The sequence below is a fragment of the Eretmochelys imbricata genome, chromosome 20 (genome assembly GCF_965152235.1).
Source record: "Eretmochelys imbricata isolate rEreImb1 chromosome 20, rEreImb1.hap1, whole genome shotgun sequence".
Classification (NCBI taxonomy): Eukaryota; Metazoa; Chordata; order Testudines; family Cheloniidae; genus Eretmochelys; species Eretmochelys imbricata.
The window spans coordinates 17060439-17084170 of NC_135591.1; the positions used below are offsets into that span (position 1 = coordinate 17060439).

A 23732-nucleotide genomic window follows, 5' to 3' on the forward strand; every position below is an offset into this window, starting at 1 on the left:
CTGTCCCAGCAGCACAGGGAAGTAGCCATGACTCTCCCACAGAGGGGAGCCAGTGGGTCCTTGTGCCACTCAGGGCAAAGGGATCCGAGCGCCCAGCCTCCCACCCACACCAAAGATCTGCAGCGATCAAGGACCAGGCGTTTGGCCTGCAGCTTCCCAGGTGCAGTGGGGGGAACGGGAGGGGCCACACACCAGGACTGGCCTTTGGAATGGAGGGAGAGTGGGAACAGAGAGGGGAAGAAAGACAGAGAGGGAGTAATGAGGAAGAGAAGAATCCACAGACCCCACTCCCTTCCCAGAGCTGGGGACAGAACCCAGGAGTCCTGACGTCCAGGCCCTGCTCTAACCATTAAACCAGTATGGAAGACCGGGAGCCAGGTCTCCTGGGTTCCATAGCCAGCTCCGCCCCCAAGTCTGCAAGTCTTTCGGCAAGTCACTTCCCCTCTGTGCAAGTCAGTTCCCCCCATCACAAAACAAAGACAGTCTCTCCCTTGGGAGGGGTTGTGCGCGTGGGATTAGCTCCCAGCGGCAGAGCAGCGAGAGCCACGCCGCACAAACTCTGGCCCGGCGCAGACACTCAGCGAGGAGAGAAGTCACACTCGCACTGGCGGGTTCAGCCCTCCTGACAGAAGAGCTGCCATCTCCAGAGCCCACGTCCCACCCCACGCCTCCACGGCGCCACCATCAGCTCCTCAGCATGGCAAGAGGCTCGCGTGGCTGGCGCAACACGGCCGATGGCTCAGGAGCGGCAGGAAGACGAGTCCCTTGATGTCAAGCTGCTGCCAGCGGTGACTGGGAACCGAGAGCTCCTAAGGCCTCATCCGCCGAACGAGCTTCCCCCTCACCTCGACCCTGCCCCGCAGGGAACCTTTCCAGGGGGGAGCTGGGCAGACCAGACTCAATCCGTGGTCTCCCCACAGAAGCCACCACAAACTTCAATGGCACCTACATCACAGGGACACCCCCCACCCCCCGCATCCCCACTAGGACTCAGATGCTGCATCACTTTTCCCCAGCACTGAATCATGGCAGCCTGACCCCCTGGGATCTGGGGCTGCACGTGGTCCTACCAACAGGGCTCCCATCCCAACTCACTCTGCTCATTCCAGGCGGCAGTGTGCTCGGACACATGGGCCATCTCGCTGCTGGCCGGGGCCCCCGCCTCGCTGCGTGGCCCCCAGTAGAAGATCCGCCCAGCCAGGCTCTCCAGCTTCTGAAGTGGTGACATCTTAGCGCCTTTGTTCCTGCTGGGGTTGGGGCAGGTCATTTCTGCTCCATGGCTCATGTTTCCCTTCATTTATTTATCTCCCTCCTTCCCCGGCCCTCACAACCAGAGTCAATGCGAAGCTCGGACCTGATCCAGGAATCCTCCGGCCTTGGCCATTTCCCAGCAGCGGAGAAGACAGCAGGATCAGGGACTAGAGGGGCAGCCCCAAGCCTCGGCAAAACTCCTCCACTCCCGACAGAGACAGGGGGCTTGAGCTGATTGCTCTCGACTTCTAACCACTCTTGACTTCTAACCGGGAGAGAGAATTTCCATCCAACAGCTCCCCCGCCCTGCAGCAGCCCCAGAGCGTGGCTGTCAACTCAGAGACCTGCACACAACTCTTCAGGGCCAGCCAGTCACATCCATGCACACTCCTCCCTGCCTTTTGCTCAAGGCGGGGAAGACCCAGGGACTTGGAAACGGTATCTTCTCTCCCACCTCTGTCCGGAGAATTGGCTTCCCTGGTGGAGGGAAGGGAGCTGTAGTCAGGGAGTCTGGTCACTTACGCAGCCAGCCAAGTCAGTTTCACTTCCTGGAGGGTGAGCGGAGGACAGATTCTGCTTCAGAACTGCTGGGACGGGTCTTCCAGAACAACAGACAGTGGCAAGGGGAAACACCAACACAGCAGGGCTTAAAACAGCGCCCTGGGTCTCCGCTCCTCTCAAATCCTTGGGCCGAAAGCAGCGTGAGAGGCTCCCTCTGACTTCACTGCTGATCCTGCATGCACTGGGGGGCAGACCCCTGGAAAAAACACCATCCTACAAGTACAGTGCCCTCTGGGCCAAGCCACTGGGGCTGCAAAAGAAATCGGGGGGCTGCGGGTGGGCTTGTAGCTCACCTGAGGCCTGAGTCAGAGGGGTGCAGGTCCTTAAATCCACTGCTGGGGGCCCCACTCGCAGAGATGAACAGCAGGGGGTTGCAACACATCAAAGGTGGCTCTCCAAGTGGCGTTCAAAGAGACCCACATTCGGAAACCCTCAGCGGCACCCTGCAACAGCACTCCAGGGAGTAGATCTCGAAGCATGGGTTTGACTCTCGTGCCACGCAGTCCCAGGCAGTACTGACCGCCGGTAGGGGAGGGACCCAGGACTAGTCACCTGGAGGTTTCTTTACTTTGCCTTTCTCAAACAAGCGCTGCTGTGCTCCTTGACCTTGGGAGCGGGAAGCCACTGTCAGCGGAAACCAAAGAGAGCCGGGTAGCGCTCCCGGGGAGAAGCAAGAGGGTGGGATGGGAAAGGAGGCGGCCCTTGCGAGTCTCAATTTCCAAACAGCTAGGGTCTGCAGAGACCAGGACTTTGCAGGCAGGAGGGAATCCGGAAAGGAAGCTGCTCACCATGGGTGCAACAGATAAGGGGGCTACTGTGTGAGCCCCCGAAAGGCACGGAGGAGGTGATGGACCAGCCGGCCAAACAAGTGCACCCACAGGAAGAGCTGGATCCAGAACTGGAAGTCAAAATCTGAGCTTTCCTCAATCCCACGAAGGTCACTGGGTCTGAGCTCCATGCCACCGCCCCCGGTGATGCAGACCTCGGCTCCTGGCTGCCGGGATTCTGATTCAGGCTGCCCTCCTTATCTACGCCACCCAAGGCTCCCCCATGGCTGCACGGCTTCCAACCGGACCTCTGGGACCCTTTAAGGGGGGGAAAGCGGGATCTCCAGGGGAGAAATGTCTGGACGGTAGCAGGGTGGGAAGCAGCCGGCTTCGCTCCTGTCGCTTCCCAGGCTCAGGGCTCAGCCTGCCCCGGTGAGGAGCGCGCTAGGTATTGTTTCAGAAAGCGCCCCATGGGAGCAGCCTCAAAGGGGGAGGGAGAGCCAGGGCTGGGCACACCGCCAGGTTCACATGAAGCCCTTAAAGGCGTCCGATCCCTGCTCCACATGTGCTCTCAGCTGCTCCATCAGCTGCCGCAGCTAGCCACTGGGCGACCAGCACTCCCCGGGAATCTCGGCAAACGGGCCCATGCGGCAGGACAGGAGAGTGAAATCATAACATTCACCCTGGATCCCATGGAACCTGGCCCGGCAACTCAGACCATCATGGCCAACTCCCTGATCTCAGGAAGGGAGGGAAGAAGGGGAGGATCTTCAGGATCTCTAGGGCAGCAGTTCAAACGCAGTCCAATGTGAAATTAATTTGGCAGGTCTCAGTCCAATTCCCAGAGGGAGAGACCGCCCCATCACAGAATTATCCTAACTCCCAGCCCCCCTGTTCTAAACACACCCCCCAGCCCCCACTCACTGCATAAGAGGAAGGGCCATGTTCGCTGCACCTTTCCTTTCTGGTGAGAGAGGCTGGTGAGGGGCAGATTATCTTCTGGGCTCCCATTCAAGCCCCTTTCAGGCCTTACAGGCATGGGACTGCGGGTGGGCTGGGGTCTCGCCACAGTTCCCAGATGGGAGGGAGATGGTTTTGTGATGGGGACGCCCATCCCTCTGGGAATTGGACTGACACCTGTCAAACACCTTTCACATTGCAGTGGGTTTGAGCGGGGCTACTAGGACTCAGGACTCCCGGATTGGAGGGCTGAGAGTCTGATCTTCCTGACTCATCTGGTCTTTGTCAATACAGCCAGCTGGGGCAGCTGAGGACAGTGCTGCTCCCGCGTGCAACATGACTGGCTTATTTGAGCTGCGTCTGGGTGAATGGAAGCCTTGACGTTGACCAGCCAACAAGAGCAGATCAGCTGAGCAGCTAGGCGGGAAGGTCTCCACCAGCTGCTGCAAGCTCAGCACCCCGGGGGTGGGTCTTGAGACAGCCCCTCCTACCTGGGACCTGTGCTGGAGCTCCCCCCATCAATATAAGGCCTAAAAGGGGGTTTATTGGAAGCCACTCTCCATGGAAGGGATTGGAGCAGGCCATCAGTGCCTGTCCTCCAGAGCTGGAGCCTAAACCCCCTTCCATGGAACCCGGGGTATTCAAGCTGTTCAGGTCAGAACAATTCCATTGCCAGCCCCGTCTGAAGGCACCAGCAGAGGGAATTAACTGGGTGATCGGGGTGGGGGTAACAGATACGTAGCTGAGTCCGCACGCCCGAGGGGCTCCCCCCCTCACGTGCCAATCTGACAGGCTGGCGAGAGCGACGCCAAAAGGGTTAACCTTGTGCAGGTGCAGCTTTCACCAGGGGAATTTTCTGCCATCTCAGGTGGCGGGTCCCGCAGGCTCAGCACAAAAGGTTTAAAATATTCCAGCGTGCTCACTAAAAATCATCTACCTGCAGCCAGCAACGAGCAGCAGCAGGAGGGACAAACGGACACAGCAGATGGCATTCTGCCCTCCTCAGCAATCGGAGCACCATGGCCTGGCCACAGATGGTGACCCCAGGGCAGTCAGCCTCATTGGGCAGCACCAGTGAGAGCCCCACTTGGTACACCTGGTCTAACTAAGGGCGTGTCTGGTCTGGCAGCCTGAAGCTCATTAGTCATTCATTTCAGCAGTGGAATCCCTGCTCCACCCCAGAAGTGGGCGCATCAGGGAAGCATTGAATGTTTATTGCTGAACAGCCCTGTGCACCCAGGGAGGCACCACTGGGAGTACAGGCCATTTAACCCAGATAGGTTCATTTTGGTGGAACAGGCAAGCCACCCTGCTTCAGAAGCCACCACAGGGACTCATGATCTTTGAACAACTGAAGCCCACCCAAGCAGTTGCAGGTGTAGAACATACACATCTTGCTTCCCCTTAACCTTGCTTCTGCTCCCCCAACAGCAGCCAGCTGGGTCTGTGAACACCAGGGAGAAGGGAAGATGTAAAGCACCGGTGTGTGTGGGGGGAGGTTTGGGGGCGGGGAAGGTAAGAGACAGCATGAAATATAGATTTAGGCTCTGCACACAATCCTCCACTCCCTAAGTTACAGCAAACTTTCTGTCACAGCTTACAAGGGGCTGTGGCGGATTCTTCAGCACAGACAATTTTCAAAACAATTGTGGATGCTTTTCTAAGAGATCTGCTCTAAGTCAAACGGGCTAGCCAGTGGTTTTCAACCTCTCTCATTTGCGGACCCCTAAACAATTTGAAATGGCAGTGCAGACCCCTTGTAAATCTTCGACACTGTCTGCAGACCTCCAAGAGTCTGCCGACTACAGGTTGAAAACCACTGGACTAGATGAACACTGTGGTCTCGGCTGGCTTTGGAACTTCTGACAGACGGCCTTGTGGTAAAGGCAGGGGACTGGCATTCGGGAGATTTGGGTTCCATTCCCAGTTTTGTCACTGACCTCACGCAACCTTGGGCGAGTCATTTCAGATCAGCTCCCTGTCTGTAAAATGGGGCTATGAATCCCTCCATTGTGTGTCTGCTCTCTTTTGATTCAAAGCCTTTTAGGGCAGAGACTCTTACTAGGTGATCAAGGGTCTTGGATCGGGTCATCACGAACTACTGTAATACAAATAATACAAACCCATCCAATTCTTAACCAGGTGAAGACTAACCAGAAGGAACGCAGGAAGCCAGCTGGGATACTCACATCACAAACATGCCAATGCAGGAGAGAACTGCACTTATTTTCAGCACCCAAACCATGTATATTTACAAACCAAGAGTTCCTCAAAAACCAAATGCAGAGAGCAATTTTGCTGCAGGATTTCAAAAGAAAACACAGTCCAAAAAAACCCATTTGCTTGAGCATTCAGAGAGACGTTACTGGTTTAAAAAAACATTACAGCAAAAACTGTGTTTCCTTCTTGTGTTACCAGCACCTGGGTTTATTAAACTTAAAGCTTGTTTTTAATATAAATCCCTCCGCACTTATTGCCTTTATAGGTAGTTCAACATAGACAAATGGGGGGAAAAACACCCACTACAGCTGGTCAATTTCACTCCAGTTCGAGTCAGTTTCACTTCTGGTACATTACTCACTCCACATTGCTACACTGAACCCTGATCAGCAGATGGAGACACCTCAGCAACTGCTAGTGCCGATTCCTTGTTTACAGCCACTAAACTGCATCAACCCATTAAAGACTTTCTTCATCTGAATGTGAAATAATGTCTGCAGCACAGGTCACCCCAAATCAAAGAGTATACTGCAGAATTAGAAGGTTCAGAGAAGGGCAACGAGAATGATCTAGAGCCTGGACAAACTCTCCTATGAGGAGAGATTGAAAGGATTCTTTACCTTTAGAAAGGAGACCAATAAGAGGGGCCGTAATAAATATCTATAAAATAATAATTGGGATGAAGAAGGGAGATCAGGAGCTTCTGGTCTTCCTGTCTCATCCCACAAGAGCCAAGGGACACTCAGATAGAATTAAAAGGTCGGGAATTCAAAACCAATAAGCGGAAACACTTTTCAATTAGCTTATGGAACTCACCACCACATGAAGTTGAGACCAAAACCAGCCTGGACATTCACATGGAGAAAGACTATCCAGGGCTATAATTTAAATTACAACAATAATTCTGGAATGGATATTAAACCTTGTGCTTCAGAGTTTAAGCTGAACTACTAGACACCAGGATGAGACTTACGGCGGCGGAAAGTTTTTGCCCGACTACTGTGGGTTCGTTACCCTTCGTCTGCTGCCTCTACTGCTCATGCAACATGGACCTCAGTCTGGCAATTGCTACGTTCAGGTTATGTTTCCATATCGACTGTTGCTGTTGCTGCCCCGGGACATTAGGGGATCATGAAGGAGGAGCTGCTTGATGGGATGGCACAATGGGAACAGAGGGCCCCATGGGGACCGCCTCAACCCCACACTATCAAAAGGGTGAGGTAACACTGAGCTCTTAACTAGCATTTTTCATAACTGCAGATCTCAAAGTGCTTTATAAAGGAGGCTCAGTAACACACACCCTATTTTACAGATGGGGAAACTGAGGCACTGGGAAGGGACTTGCTAAAGGTCATAGCTGGGAATAGAACCCAAGTCTCCCAAGTCCCTCTGCTCTATACACAAGGCCGTACTGTCTGGTTTGCAGGGGAATTTGGAATTTCTTAATTTCTAGGAACTTTGAATTTAGGGGTTGTAAAAACAAGGTTGTTACACACCCCAAAGTCTAAATCAACCCCAGTCCTGTCTACACAGGGAAATGCCCCCTCCTCCACCCCTCCCAAAAACTTCTAGCCAGCTTTAGAACTAGCTGGAGCCAGAGCATTGACCCGGCTCTGACAGCTCCAACCATCGGTTAAGGTGGGCCTGGGCAGCCTGGGCCGTGCCATGACTCCAGCCACTATTCAGAACTGGTGAGAAATTTTGGGGGGGAAATTTTCACTCGTCTTCAAATAATTCATGGGTGCACTGAGTTTAAGGCCAAAAGGGATCGCTGATGATCATCATCATTCTAGACTGACCTCCTGCATAACCCAGGCCAGGGCGTTCCACCCAGTCACGCCCACATCCAGCCCAACAAACTGTAGTGAAATAAGAGCAGATCTTTTAGAAAGAAACATCTAGCTTGGATTTAAAGACTCCAAATGATGGAGGATTCACTGCATCCCTTGGTAAGCTGTTTGCATGGTCAATTTCACTCCTTGTTAAAAATTTGCTCTTTATTATTCCCAGTTTGAATTTGTCAAGCATCAACTTCCAACGGATGAATTGTCTTGCCTTCATCTTCCAGATGAAAGAGCCCCTGCTATCAGAAATCTTCTCCTAGTGTATTTATAGATAGTGATCAAGCCACCTTCTGTTAGACTGAATAGATTGAGCCTCTTACCTCTCTCACTCAGACCTGGTAGATCTTTTCTGAGCCCACTCTACCCCACATCTGATTTAAAGCACAGACACCAGAATGGGATGCAGTACGATGGTGAAAGGCTAGAAACAGATTGTGCAACTGGCCAGGTGAATTTCCCACGCTCAGTCAAATGCAACAGAACATTAACCAAACAGCATCAACTGCGAACATCGGTAACATGTTTAGACAGTAGGACACATTTATATGAGTTTATGTTGACAGCGTCCCTTGAATTTCCTCAGCCCGCCTGTCTCAAGAGACGAAGGAGCCAGAATCCTCTTACACTGGGGCTGGAAAAATGATCTTAAGTAATAGCAAAACATGCTTGTGAAAAGGGTATCACATCGAGCATGTGGCCAGCATAGACGATGACAGCTTACTAGTGCTGCCAGCTAACAGAAATCATCTGTTCAGGTGACGTGGTAGAGGACCTCACTTGAACACTGAGGATCCTGGGTTCAAACCCCACCAGGACAGGGTTTGCTATAACATCACCCCTGCTGAGAACTAAAAGATTATCCCAGAAATCAGAATTCTCACACTGGAGTAGTTATGGGAGACAGATTCTCCCACAGGTCACACTGGTGTAACTCCAAAGTTACCAGGGCAATGGGGGCACTCCCGGCAAAAAAATTTGAACCCAGTTTTGATATTTACTAACGAGGACCAGGCCATGAAGCAAACCCTGCAGGGCAGCAACGTAACTAAGAGCTCCACTCATCTCCTCTAGACAATTCAGTCTCTTGTCGCTTTTCCCCTTCCGCCCCCGAAATCAGTCTGTTCCTTGGTCCTGCCCCTGACTCCACAGATCTCATACACTTCCCCACGCAGCCTGCTCACCCCTGAGGAGGAAGCAGCTGGGGGTGGTTGAGTCCCAGGGACAATGGAACCTGGACTGTGACTCAAGAGACCAAAGTTCAATGCCCAGATCTGCCTACAGCTCCTTGTGTGACCTTTGGAGAGTCACTTCCTCTACCCTGCTCCATGCTTCAGTTTCCAGATCTGTGAAATAGGGATAATACTCTCTTGCTTCACTGCAAGGATCGAGTCTGTTAATGACCGTGAGGGGCTCAGATCCTACGTCAATGGGAGCCATACAAACCCCTAGACTGGTCCACACACGCCTTCCCACCCCCAATACTATTCACCAGTGTTTAACAATCCCATGGGAAGGGACTGCCCTCAAGATCACCGTTCAAATCACTGGAGGAAAGAAGAGACCATTCCTGCCCCACCCCAGCCATGTACCCGACACATCCCAAGCCACAAAATTCATTCGAAGACTCACCACCCTCCATCAAGAAATTCAAAGTCAAGGCCCCACCCCTTCCTGGGAGGATCCTCCCACAGCCCCAGGCTGGAGATGAAAGCATGTTCCCATGGCAACCGCCAATTCCAATTTTTTTTTTTAATTCAAACCCCTTAATTTTCCTTCTTTCAATTATTTAGTGGATTTAGTGCTGGGATTGGGGCTTGACGCCCTATTGGGGGCCAGCAGAAGTGACCCATATCCTAGGGGGCAGAACAGGGCCCGGGGCGGGGCAATAACCAGCACCCCCTCGAGGGGAAAGGCCCTGTGTCCCATTCCCCATTACGCCCGCCCGCCAGGACCTTCACTCCCACCCCGGCTCACCTCCGGCCTCCATCTTGCTGGCCCAGCCTGTGGCCGCCTCTGCGCTCGGCCTACGGCTCCTCGGCAGGGCCAGTCCAGCCGGGCCCTGTGCCTGCCGCTGCAGGGGGCGAGAGAGGCGCTCGCTCTCAGCCAGGGCCCCCGGCGCTCTGCCAAGCGTGGGGCAGACTGACCCCGCCAGGGAGCCGTAACTGGGGGACGAGGGTGGGAGCCACCCAGGATCTGAGCCCTCCGGGATTTCATAGATGGGGGGCAGGCCAGGGGAGCCAATGGGGGGTGGGCGCAAGGGCTTGGCCCCAAGGGGGCTGGAGGGCCGAGGCCAGGGGATCTGCCCCTGCACAGGGCTGGGAGGGCGACAGATTTAAAGCAGAGGAAAATCAGAGCAATACGAGGGGGCAAGCAGACACCCCTTGGAAGCCACACAAACCTCGCGGGCTGCAGTTCGGGGCAGGGGCAGCACGTGGCATAAAAAAAATCCTTCCCCCTCCCCTCCAGACGGTGTGTTTGTGTTTGTCCTACCGATGGACAGGCCATTGCTGTCAGAGAGATGGCAGCAGCAATCTCATGTGATGCAGGTTTGCCAGACAGCGATCGCTGCTCTCTGCCTCAGGACGATCGGTGCCAGGTTGGCATTCTTCCTCTGCCTTTCAACCAAATCCCTCCAAGAACTGAGTGTTTCCCCCAAGCCGGCCAATTTCTCTCTCTAGCATCCACTTACCCCTCAAGTTTTATTAAACCAGATCTTTTGCGTCATAGAGGGAGGCTGGTGCAATGGTTAGAGCACTAGCCTGGGACTTGGGAGATCCTGGCTCAACTCCCTGCTCTACCTCAGACTAACTTTGGGCAAGTCACTTAGTCTGTGATTCAGTTTCCCCATGCTACAGAGGGGGATGAGAGCACTTCCTTGCCTCACCGGTAGGGTTAGAGGATAAATATATTACCAGTTGTGAGGAGCTCAGATACTATCATAAACAGAGCGAGATAAGGACCTTAGACAGAAGGATAATGCACTTCCTTTTTGTCCATACATGTTTTATCCCCATTTCTTGTTCGACAGCATTAAAGAAAAAGCAGCTCAGCAGCTCTTAGTCATTTTAAGATCATTAATTTTATCTCCCTCTTCATCAACAAGACAATGCACCTCTGCTACTTACCTAGTTTACTCCTGAGGTCTTCAAAAGCCCCGTTTTCCCTTAACCCTTTTCCCGATTTTCTGCTCTGGCTGCCTCTCCAGAGAGCTCCTCAACCTTTCCTCGTCACTGAAGAGTCAAAGTTGAACCTGGCATGATTCCATTCTGTCTCCCTGAAATACCCACAATTCAACTGGGATTCCTTCATCTTCACTTCCTGTCCTAAATTCCTAGGCCCACTCCCTCCCATCCCCTGTTTTACTGTAGCTGCTACAGAGGAACCCAGGTCAGCAGCTCACAGCGAGGAAGCGAGAGGGTGTAGGGGGAAGGTGCAGTCCAGGCAAAGGGGAGTGGTCGTTGGTTTGATCCCTCCTGGGACTCACTCAGGCATATCCCGAGAGGTCAGAGGCCCTGGTGGCTCAGTTTGCCCAATGCCAGCAACCGCCTCAAGGCTCACACAGACTCTGAATCATCCCAGCAGAGCCAGAGGAGGGTGGGTAGCCGTTTACATACAAATCCCGCACCACACCCAGGGGGCAGATTGTCCAATTGCCATCCCAGGCAGAGCGACTCCCAGCTCAGCCGCACCCTCAGGCAGCCATAGGGGAGAAGACAAGCACCCACTGCCCTCGCACTGTTGCTCAATGCAAGCATCTTTGAGCTATGCCCAGTTTGCCCAGCTGAAAGCAACTGCTCCAAGATGGGGACAGCTTAGATACATGCTCAGGGCTGGTCTTCACTGCACGGTTAACTCAGGTGCAGCCCTTAACTCGAGTTGCCTCCAGTCCACCCACAAGTCAGATGGCCTGAGAGAGGCTACGGGCTACAGCACGAGTTAGCCTAACTCGTCAGCTGCTAAGACAACTGCTCTGTAGCATACACAAAGGCCAACCTCCCTCGAGTGCCACTAGTCCTCCAACGGCTTCCCACGATTCCCCCCTCCCCTCCAGGTTGCCAGAGAGGATGGACGAGCTCTCCCACAGGTCACTGGGAAAATCCAACTAGCGGCTCAGTTTACTGCAGCTCTAAGAGCCATGGGAGGTGCTCCCAGGAGTCTTAGCCATCTGGAGCTTGGCCAAATGAACGCTGTCGCAGAGACAGCCCCTTGGTGAGTCTGAGCCAGAGCACCCACCCCATCCCACCAGCACACAGCTGAGCAGCAAGCCCTCCGGGTTCTCCATTATATACAGATACCCCATCGAGAGCTGCAGACAGTCCCTAATTTAACCCCAGGACAGGGACAATGCAGGCAGCGCAGACCTCCCCCCACCCCAGTCTCCTCCAATACGCATCAAACCCTGCAAGGATTGCAGACCAACTCCCCTTGAGGGTCCCAAGGCCTCCCCACACGTCCCCCACATGTGCCCAGAATGCAGTTCGCTAGGAAAGAAGCTCCCCCCACACACCCTGTTCAATCCTTAACGAAAGGCTCGGATGATCCTAGAAATTAGAGTCACTTTGTGCCAGATCTGCCCGCAGATCTGAGCTCCTAAAATCTCCAGCTGATGTTTACAGTGTTGCTTATGGCCTATAAAGCCCTGCATGGCCTGGACCCAGCCTTCCTGTGTGGTCCTCCCCGACGCCATACTCCACAGCTGCCGGAAGTAGCACACCCAAGCTATGAAGAAGCGGGTGGCTGGCAGGGAGTTCTCTTCTAGGTCACCAACACTGTGGAACGTGCTCCCCACCCCAGTGATCGTCAGGGAAAGAGAGAGACACCCCCCCACCAGAGGGTCTGGGGAGTGTGGTGGCCACCTGTGAGGTACAAGAAATGGGACACCCAGTATGACCCCGAGCCCATAAAACTGGCCAGCCGGCCTTGCATACTGAGTCCCCTGACTGATTTCCCAGGACAGCTACTTCAAAACAGGGACAATCCTGGGGAAACCTGGACCACTGGCAACCCCAGCAGGGAGAGGGCTGAGGGTTTGCTTCCTAGATGAAACGGCAGAAGAGAGCCCCGGGCAGCGGCTGCCGGGCTTAGGTCCAGCTGGACCGAGCATGTAACGCTGCCGGGTTTGAAGCAGTCGTGTTGATGGTGTAGTACGGCCTAGAACCTTGGACAGCTGTCTTTTTAAAATCAAAACATGGAAGGGCGGCGCCGGCCCTGTCCCAGGCACATTTAATAATTAACTTGCAAGAGGAAATGCCCGTCTCCCCAGGGAATCTCTCGGTGGGAGCCAGGCGATGGCAGGAGCACATGCAAACTGGGCGATCAGCTGTCTGGGCATCGCTCTATGGGTGATCCATTGTGCCAACCCCAGAGGCAGCTGCCTCAGGCGAGCCCAACGCTGAGGCTCCAGCAGATTTCCCCATTTGCGAGTTTCTGATCCCAAAGCGCCCCCTGCAGGCTAAGGCTTGCAACCAGCACATCAAGGCACTCAGCGGGGTAAGCTGCTCTGGGCAGAAAGACATGGCCACATGGTGGATGCCCCCCGGGTTCACACTATGATGCGGCTGCCGAGAGCTTGTTTGCCACGGGAAGGACCCTGCCAGCCCTGTGGAGACGCCAAGGAGAAGAGCCTGGCGTGATGCAGGGAGCTCCACAGGGAGCATGGCAGTGTCAGGGAAGGCAGTAGCCATTTCCCAGCTGTGGTGAGCAGTGCTGAACGCAAGGGGGGAAATTCAGGACTCCTGGGTTCTATCCCCAGCTCTGGATCTAGTGGGACAGAGCAGGGGGGACAAGGAGTCCCGACTCCTGAATTCTCTTTCAAATCTAGGCAAGTCACTTCACCTTCGCCTCAGTTCCTCCACGTGTAAGCAGAGCCGATCCTGCCTCATCTTGGGAAGACACTGTGTCCTTTCCATCCAAAGATCCCAATCTAAGCACTAAACCACATCAGTTAATATCTTCCCTTAAAGCCATCATCATCCCCAGCCCCACCCGGCAGCCTGACCCCGCACACCCAACAAAACAGGGCCCACCGGTCAGAAACCTGCCTGGGAACTGACCTCCAAGCCCAGTGCAAAGAGGCCCACATATGGAAGTACCAAAACCCGTCTGCCCCGGCACAGGGCACCCCACAATCACCACTGCCCGCCCCCTCCACCGGGAGCTGGTTAGAGCCAGGCTTCTGCTGCAGACCTGGCTGCCAGGCGAAACTGAGCAGCGGTGGCAGGAAACAGACATTTTCAGCAGATGCGGCTCAGTTCTCTTGGGACGCTGGCTGTCCCTGGTGGGGGAGACGGACAAATCACCCCCCTCCCCCAACCTGGCATCTCCATGGACACGGGAACCCCCTAATCCCAGCAGGGCAGAGGCTAGACTCAGAGAAAGTCACTAAGAGGTTCACTGCATCTGCCTCTGAGCCAGCTGGGAGAGAGGCGACTGGCACGCGCTCAGTGGTATACTGGGGAATCCAGCATGGCACTGCCCGCTGCCTGACTCTGCAAACCCTTATGCCATACGCGGAGCTTTACTCATGGGAGGAGAGTTACACCCTTGTGTCCTGGCAGGATCAGAGCCCCAGTTCCTCACAGAAAATGGATAAACAACAAGGTAAAAAGCTCAGACGGTGCTTTCACCAAATCAGTGGGCCAGAGGCGCAGCTAGCGTGAATCAGCATGGCCGCATTGACTTGAAAACTGCCTTACACCAGCCGAGGATCTGGCCCCATTGACTCCAATGGACCAAGGGTGATTTGCACCAGCCAGGGAGCCGGCCCTGTATCTCCAATGCTTAATTTTGTTTTCTTAAGTCCCACCAGGCTCAAGGCAGCAGCCAACTGTGGCCCCGCAGCCGTGGCAAGGGCCATCGCCCAGGGGTGCTGAGGGGAGCATCCAGCTCGTGCCAAGGTCACCGTTCGCCGCACAGTAATCCCAGCCGGCTCTGCCTTAGGGGGGAATCTCTGACCCGTCCTGGCTTCGTCCCAGCCCTTCTGCTTCTCAGCTTCACCTTTTCTTTTTTGTCTGTCACGAGGAGGAAGCGAGGAACACCTGTGCTCACAGGGTAGGTTAGCAAGGCAGCCCAGGGGTCGGCTCAGCCAGGGGAGAGGTTAATCGACCTTCATTACATGGAGAGTCTTTAAACCACAGGGACTGGGTCAGACCCAGGGTCCATCTAGCCCAGGATCTTCTGACAGCTGCCAGCACCAGCTGCTTTGGAGAAGGTGAAAGACCCCTGTCGAGATGAGATCACATGCCAGAGGGGAGATGCCGCCTGGCCTCCATCAGAGGGCAGCTCAGAGTGAGGGTCAATAGCCTTTCCAGCTGCCTTGATTAGTTTTCTTACCCCTCACTATTATCACTCTGTCCATCTAAATGGATTATTGGGTTCTGAATCCTGGTCTCTTTCAGAAACACAACATGGTATGACAGTCATGTGGCAGTGAGTTCCACAGGTTAATAGCACAATAGGACATCCCCTTTGCTCAGTTTTCAATTTGCTGCCATTCTGGCAAATGTTTGTGCCTCACCAGGCAGGAAAGGGTGGTCCAGTCGTTAGAGTGCTTAACCTGGCTGACCTGGGTTTAAGTGTCAGCTCCTGCCAGACTCCCTGAGGGTGTGTCTACACTGCAATAAAAGACCCGTGGCTCAGCTGCAGCTGGTCCAGGTCAGCTGGCTCAGGGGCTAAAAACTGCACTGTAGACATTCGGGCTGGAGCCGGGCTCTGAACCCCAGCAAGGAGGGAGAGGTTCAGGGAGGGAGGGAATTTTTTGACCAAAATCTTTTCCCCTCAGAAAGTGAAAATCGGCCCAAGCCGGAGCTGTTTGCAGGACAGGGGGGTTGGACAAATATCCCCATTTGGGAATCACTGGGAAACCGTTTCCAAGCTGCTCAAACGCCCTGCTCCGACATTTCTGAACGGCTCCACGTTAGTTCAAAACCATGTCATTTCACCAGGAATTTATACTGAAAAGGTAACAAAAAACATTAAAAGGTCAAAATGAAGGCCAAGCATTGCAGCTGACCTGCTACCAGGTCAGCTTTCGCATGGCCAGCGCGCAAAGAGTTTGACTTCGAACTCTGATTTCGGGACGGGACATTTTGTAACATCTCCAAAATCCCCCTAGGACGGAGCCAATAAAGCAGAGAGAACAGCACCACCCCTTCCACACAGATGTTGTAACTGTACTCACATGTGAGGTGTGCAGACACTACAATAATTAGGACCATATCAACACCCTACGCAGAAGCACCCCATATACTTTCTCTGTCCCATTCATAGAACGTCACCCGTGGGATCAGTCACAGGCATTTTGATGGTACTGCTTCAGCCAGAGGCCAAGACGCTGCTGAATCCAGGGTAGGTCTCTCTCTCTCTCGCACACACTTCCTGCAGGCTCTGAACGTAAAGGTGATCACGGTAGCTCTGCAATGCACAGAACCGCCGCTAGGCTACAGTGCAGTCAAGGCAGGAAAAGCCAGCTGAGCTCCGAACGCCAGTTAAAGGGAAGGGAGGGTGGGTTTCAATCAAGCTCCCCTGATCTGACCCTCCGCCACGCCATCAGGGGTTATTTTGTGGCTAAGGTGGAGGAACAGGAGTCAGGAGGACGCTGGGTTCTCTCTCCAGTTCTGAGAGGGAGGTCTGGTGGTCGGAGCAGGAAGGGCTGGGAGCCAGGATGCCTGGGTTCTTTCCCCAGCTCTGAGAAGGGGGTGAGGTCTAGAGGGGAGAGGCTGGAATCAGGACCTCTGGGTTGTATCTGTGCCTCAATTCCCCATCAGGAAAAGGTGAATGATACTTCCTTTTTCTCAACTTTTTGCCCATCTTGGACTATTCAGGCTGCAAGTTCCTGGCGCAGGGACGGCCTCTCACTGCACCTGTGCAGTACCTGGGACTGATCTCAGCACGGTGCTACCAGAGTTCAAAAGTCACTGCTAGGCACAGAGTTGGGTCTAGTGGGTTAGAGCAGGGCATGAGGTGGAGGGTCAGAACTCCTGGGTTCTGTTCCCAACCACAGGAGGGCAGTGGGGTCCAAGGGTTAGAGAAGGGCAGAACTAGGAGCCAACTAGGACTGGCCTCTGCCACCAACTTGCTCTTTGACCTCAGGCAAATCACTGCACTTGGTAGCCTCAGTCTTCCCCAACCTCCTTCCCCGTTTGTGAATGGCCACTGACCCCCCACTCCTACGGACACTGGGGCCTAACACTGACATACGCTGCTGGGTGCGGTGACAGCTCCGGGTCTGATCGCAACAGACACCCTCGTCCCCTCACAAGGGCTTGGCAAGATGCAACCATTCCACGGCCCCTCCAGCCTTCGGACCACCCCGACCCCTGGAAAACGGAGGAGGCCAGTGAGCCTCGGGGAAGGTAGGTCCTGAAATCACCAGCCCCCAAACAAGGCTCCCAGCCAAGGGAGACCCACCTTCCTGGCACAGCAGAGTGCATGTGACTCGTGTGGGATTGATGACAGCAAGACACGGCAGGTGGGCACCAGATTCCTTCCCAGCTGCAGGATTTCTCTCTATTGGCCATTAACTGGGGCTCCACTCCAGCGCCCAAACTCTTGGCTACACCCAACAGCAGGGTATGTGTGTGTTTGTACAGGACTCTCTCGTGTTACAGATACTGCCTAGCGGGTAGAGCACTGCGCTGGGGCTTAAGACATCTGGGGTCTATTCTCGGCTCTGCCACTGGCCTGCTGGGTAACTGTGGGCAAGTCGCCTCCTCTGCCCGTGCCTCAGTTTCCCCATCTGACCTCCTTGTAAAGCGCATTGAGATCTATGAATGGACAGAGATGTTGAAGAGCCAGGGATTATTATATGGTTGTACAAAGCTCCTAGCATAAGGGGGGCCCTGATCAAGGCTGCAACGTGCTACTGCTCTACAGATATAGTCACCAGGAAGGGCGGCGTGGGGGCGTGGGACAGCGGTCTAGTGCGTATTTGCCTCCTCAGAGACATCACCTATTGGACTCAATTGAAGGTTGGATAAGGGGCTAGATGGACCCAATGGTCTGATCCGACATGACAGGATTTGGGGGGGGGGGGGGGGAGAGGAGGAGAGATTGGTCTGACCCAGTGAGGCAGGGATGCCAGTTAGATGGATTTGGTACTGCAGATGGGGGGCGGACACCAGGCTAGATGGGCCCTTTGGTTGGATCCGGCATGGCAGGAAGTGTGCATATATGAGGGGAGACCGGGACTGGTTCGATCTGAGATGGGGGCAGGGGTTGGGGAAATATCAGGCTGGATGAGCCATTGGTTTAGCGTGGCAAGGGAAGCCAGCGTTAGATGGCCCATTGCTCAGATCCAGGGAGGCCACACTGGCCAACAGTCTCCTGGAAGAGCACACAACCAGACAGATCAACGGCATGGCAAACCCTGTGTGCGTGAAAGGAGATTCGCCTGTGGCACAAACCTATCAGGGAGGCTCTCAGACAGAGCTAACTGCCTAATAAAAGTCCCTGCGAGGCTCGCTTTCAATAGATCATTTTCGTCCTTAGGAAAAATCACGGCACCGATGTTCATTTTTACAGAACCTTTTACTCTTTCCTGAGCTCCCTCCTGGCAACAGCTCGGGCTGCCTCAGCTCTGGCTACGCGGCACCGGGATTCAGCTGCCGGCAAAGCGATGACACTACCTGCCTCAGCACCAACGCTCTGCCCTGCTGCTAGACAAGCTACCCCGGGAGCTGTCCGATTGGCTCGTCTCCTTAGCCAGCCGAGGGTTCAGAAGTCTCTCTGAGCAAAGCAACTTTGAGCTCCACCCTGCCATCTTCCACGGGGGCGCGTCTGTCTGTCTGTCCTGAGCTCTGGACCCTTCCTTTGTTTATAAAAGGGCCAGCGCTCTATTGTCAGCGCCCGAGTGCAGCCTGTCACACCCGCCTAAGAGCAATCACAACAAAAGCAAGTTAGTTTCAATGCACATTTGGTACTTGAGGCTCTCGGTGAAGTAACCAGCAACTGGACATCATGAGAAAACAAGATCTAACTCCTTTGTGCCCCTCTGGACCCTGCTCCCACGTCACATGGGAACGGCAGGGAGATCATGACCCAGAGGCTTGGGGTCACTCCCCCCCATCCACTTGAGACAAAATATTTTGAGACTTAGACCAGTTAGGTGTATTCTGAGGGCTGAAGCATATTCTCCAGCAGACAATAAAAGCATGAAGCCAGCCAGCCATCTATGGCCGATTCCCCCTCCCACCCTGAGCCCCATGCTGCTTCCCAGAGTGGAACAGGAACAGAGATCTAGCGAGCGGAGCAGTGAGAGCACCCACAGCGGTGTCAGACTCCACTGGATGGTCCCATTTTATACTGCCAGCTGCACCTCTCCCTTTACAGCACCAACCTCCGATCGGCAAACAGTCATTTACTAGCAACTTTTGGGGAGCGGAGACCCACGCCCCCCAGGGCTGGTGCACCCTGAACTGGCCGGACAGGCTGCAGGCAATGGGACTTCTATCCAGGCAATGCAAAAGGGTCAGGTACCCGTTCTCAGCTCATGACTGGGGGGGAAGGGGGGGGCAAGAGAATGGGACACAGCAGTTACGAGGGGATGTGTAGGAGTGGGAAGGTGAAGGAAGATGGGGGACCCCAACAAAACCACCCCTGCAAATGCGTCCAACACCTGGTTGGAGAGATCAGGGTGCAATACCCCAGGGCAGTGGTCCTCAACCTTTTTTCATTTGCAGACCCCTAAACATTTTTGAATGGTGGTGCAGGCCCCTTTGGAAATTATAGACAGTCTGCGGAGCCCCAGGGGTCCGCAGACCACAGGTTGAGAACCACTGCCCTAGGGTCCCCACTGCCCCAACCTGGCCTCCCCTGGGACATAGGGCCAGAAAGAGACACCTCAGGTGTGAATGAAGAGGGGTGTCCCAGACACACGATGAGGTGCGGTGGGTGGGGCGCAGGCAGCAGCAGTGTGGGGCATGGAGGGACAGGGCAGGGGAGGCACACAGATGATAGAGGCTCTAGGGCTATGGCCTCACGGGGCGGGGGGGGGGGGGGGGGGAAGAAGATGCAGCCGGGGCAGCACAGAGCTGCTGGGTGTCCCAGGCAGGTGAAGGGGGCGGGGGTCCCCACCGCCCTGCAGCAGCCTGACCTCTGCACGCTCACCCGGCCGGGGCTCACCAGGCCCAACCCTCCTTTCTCCAGAGCCGCTGAACCCCGCTCCCCCAGGCCCAGGCAGCTCCCCGCAGCCCCCACGACCCCGGGCCTGGCACTGTCCAACACAAGGTGGGTCCCGTCTTCACCGCGCCCCCCGCCCCACCCCCGATCCCCCGCACTCCTTCCCCTGGGCCCCACGCTCCCCAGCTGGCCCCCCACTCCCCGCGATCCCTCACAGAGGCCCCCCATCCACCCCACGGCCCCACGCTCCCCCCACTTGCTGCTCCCCCAGCCAGGCCCCACTCGTTGCTCCCCCCAGGGGTCCCCCATCGGCCCCCATTCGCCCCAGGGCCCCGTGCTCCCCCATCCCCTGGGGGCCCCGATCCCTCCGCCAGGCCCCCACGCTCCCCCATCCCCTGGGGGCCCTGATCCCTCCACCAAACCCCCGCGCTCCCCCCACTCGCTGCTCCCCCCCACTCACCCCAATCCCCCAGTTCCCCCACCACGGGGCCCCCCAGCAGCTCCCATCCGCCCCAGGGCCCCACACTCCCCCATCCCCTGGGGGCCCCGATCCCTCCGCCGGGCCTCCATCCGCCCCAGGGCCCCGCGCTCCCCCATCCCCTGGGGGCCCCGAACTCTCCGCCAGGCCCCCGCGCTCCCCCCACTCGCTGCTCCCCCCCACTCGCCCCGATCCCCCAGCTCCCCCCCCATGTGCCCCCCAGCAGCTCCCATCCGCCCCAGGCCCCACACTCCCCCATCCCCTGGGGGCCCCGATCCCTCCGCCGCGCCCCCATCCGCCCCAGGGCCCCGCGCTCCCCCCACTCGCTACTCTCCCCGAGGGGCCCTCCACCGGCCCCCATCCGCCCCAGGGCCCCGCGCTTCCCCATCCCCTGGGGGCCCCGATCCCTCCGCCGCGCCCCCATCCGCCCCAGGGCCCCGCGCTCCCCCCACTCGCTACTCTCCCCCAGGGGCCCTCCACCGGCCCCCATCCGCCCCAGGGCCCCGCGCTTCCCCATCCCCTGGGGGCCCCGATCCCTCCGCCGGGCCCCCATCCGCCCCAGGGCCCCGCGCTTCCCCATCCCCTGGGGGCCCCGATCCCTCCGCCGGGCCCCATCCGCCCCAGGGCCCCGCGCGCCCCCCGCTCGCTGCTCCCCCGGCCAGGCCCCCCGGGGCCGCGACCCCCCCGCACTCACCGCTCTCCAGCTCGCCGCCCTTCTTGGCCGTGGCCGCGTTGCCCATCGCGGCGCTGGGGCCCGGGCGGGGCCGGCTGCGGCTCCCTCAGCCCCCGCTGCTCCCTCCGGCGCCCGCTGCCCGCAGGAGGCTCGGCTGGGCCCGGCCAGGCCCCGATCCCCCCCCGCCGCCAGGCGGAGCCGCCGAGACCGGTGTCGCCTCCCCTCCCCCCGCGGCGGCGGCTCCTCGGGCTCCGGACCCCGCCCCAGCCCGGCGCACCATTGGCCGCCGCCGCCGCCAGCCGCCTGCTCGAGCCCGGCGCCCATTGGCCGAGCAGGGCACCCCGCCGCACCATTGGCCGACTGCCGTGACGCGCGACGCTCCGCGCTGCTCCCTCGACGTCGCCCCGACCCTGACTGGGCCCGTCCGCCTCGGTCTGCCGCTTTCATTGGCCGACGGCCATGTTTAGCCCCGCCCCCGGGCGCTGATTGGCCTCAGAGGGCTGAGGTCGCGGCGTTCTATATTTAGAACGTCGGGCCAGACAGCGTTCGGAGGAATGTTCAACGTGAGGGGCGGGGCCGTGGGAGGAAAGGGGCGGGGCCTGTGAGCTAAACGCGGGGGAGACAGGAAGGGGGCCGGGGAGAGAGGGACAGAGATATAGACCCATGGGGGTGGGTGGCATGGGGCCAGGGGAGGGGGTCTAGGAACCACCCTGGGGTGGTGTGGGGACAAGGGAGGAAGCCTAGGAACCACCCTGGGTCGGGAATGGGGATGGGCAGGGGGATCAGGAATCATCCTGGGGTGGTATCGGGACAGGGAAGTGGGGCTAGGAGGCATCGTGGGGGGACATGGGGACAGGGAGTGTAGGAGTGACAGAGCCATTCAGGCTGACCGGGAGCTTACAGCGGAGGGGTCCACTGGGTGACTCATTTGTGGGTGTTGCCCAGGGGCACCCTGGTGGCCCCTCCCCCTTCACTCAGCCTTTCTTGGAAGGGGGTTGAGCAGCTGACACCTTAGGCCTGGGAAGAGGAACTGCTGTTAGCTTTACCTGCCCTGCGGAGATCCGCTGCCTCTCCAGCTCCTGCCCCTAGGATATGCCTCCATGACCCTGCTGTTTTAATAAGCATCATTCCTCAACGGACACACAACTGGGGGCCAGTCAGCAACTGGGCTTCCACTGCAGTGCAGCCCCCGGGGAGGCAGGTTCTCCTCCCTAGAGGTGTTCCCCCCACCCTGTCTATTCAGACCGTGAGCCCCTCACAGCAGCACCCAGCCCATTGGGGCCCCAATCTCTGTCAGTGGCTCATAGGTTCTACTCTAGTACAAATAAATAAATAGCTTGGTGGGGCCTCAGTCCCAAACTCAGAACCTCTGTCTACAGCTTGAGCAAGTCTAAGTCCCACTAGGTGGGAGCTGCAACAGATTCTAATGCTCTAAGGATTGGATGTGCAGGGGAGAGAACCCAGCACATTGGAAAGAGGGGCTCTTCATCCACACGCCACAATGTACCATCAGGGTGATGAGCTAGGGGGGACAGGGTGGGAGGGGGAGAGAGACTTCCCTAGCCCTGTCCCCCCCACCTGACTCTCAAACCTGTCTACAGAGCAATTTGTCTTTGTCTTTCAGGTGATGTGGATGGCATCCTCTGGCAGGTACTTCCCAGGGCAGGATCACCCCCTTTGCCTGAACCCCCATTTCAGATTGCACTAGACAGGGCGGCTCTACCAATTTTGCCGCCCCAAGCCGTCGCCGCCGAAGGACACGGACTGCCACCCCATTCTGAATGCCACCCCAAGCACTTGCTTGGAAAGCTGGTGCCTGGAGGCAGCCCTGGCACTAGATATCCGCCACCCCCTGAACCAAGTATAAACTTAGCTAGCTTCATCCAGGAGCCTTTGCCCAGGAGCTGCTGTCACCTGTCTGTTTTGAGAAAGCATCTGTTTAAACAGAAATAGGATTCCCCCCTTAGAGTCCCTGCCCCGTCTCTGCAGCACACTCTCCCTAAACACCCCTCCCCCCAGGCATGGGGATTTAACACACCCAAAGGAAAGAACACTTGTGGGATTCCCTCACTAAGACATCGGCAACCTCGTGAATTGCTGTTCAATGCACACAGGTGTAACTGAGGACAAATTTGCACTGCTGCTCCCAATCCAGCAAGCTGATCGGCCTGGGCAAAGCCTTATGGTAGCAGCTGCTACAACTGAGATTTGGGCCCCCCTGTGCTAGGTGCTGTAATTCCGCATATGCCCCGGAGAGCTCTATAGCGGCTGCTGCTGGGAATCACAATAGAATCCAGCTCCACCGTTCCATCAAGAAAGGCTGGTCCCATAGTTAAAGCACTGGGCAGGGACCGTATGTCTCTCACTGTCAGTGCAGCACCCATACTGCCAAGGCCTTGATTCCAGCTGCAGCCTGGAGTTACTACTGCAATATTAAATGAAGTGCTTAAACTGTAATATTTTAGAGTCCCCAACTCTTGGAATTTTAGCATGACAAGCGGGTTCGTTGCTGTTTAAAGCCTCTGCTCATGGACTTGTGGGATTATGCAAAAAACTCAGCGTTTAGTTTCTAGCCTTCGTTGCTGCAGAGAGAAGGTTGAAAAACATGACCCCTAAAGCCGCAAAACCACAGTAGGCAAAACAAGAATCACCCCCCTCTTTATTTTAAAGAAGCTCATGGGTGTTTTTTTAAGCCAAATTCACCCTTTTGAATGCTTGTAGTTAGCAATACTTTTCCCTTGACTCTGCTTAGTGCTCCGGGCTTTCTAAAAGCAACTCCTCCATTTAACAGAAGCTGCATCTTCCCAATGCAGGGCCGGGTCGGTCGCCCACTCAGGAGAAAGGAAAGAGACAGGCACAAA

At 56.3% G+C, this 23732-nt stretch overlaps 1 protein-coding gene across 1 annotated transcript in view; it reads right to left on the reverse strand.

The window, feature by feature from the left end:
• The window catches only part of LOC144277620 (cAMP-dependent protein kinase catalytic subunit alpha), a 45437-nt gene extending 24400 nt beyond the window's left edge, over window positions 1-21037 (reverse strand). Inside the window, exon 1 of the mRNA XM_077838524.1 lies at window positions 20893-21037. Coding sequence (XP_077694650.1) covers window positions 20893-20938 — 46 coding nt within the window. The 5' untranslated portion in view covers window positions 20939-21037. The remainder of the gene's footprint in view (window positions 1-20892) is intronic.
• Between the last annotated feature and the right edge of the window lie 2695 nt (window positions 21038-23732).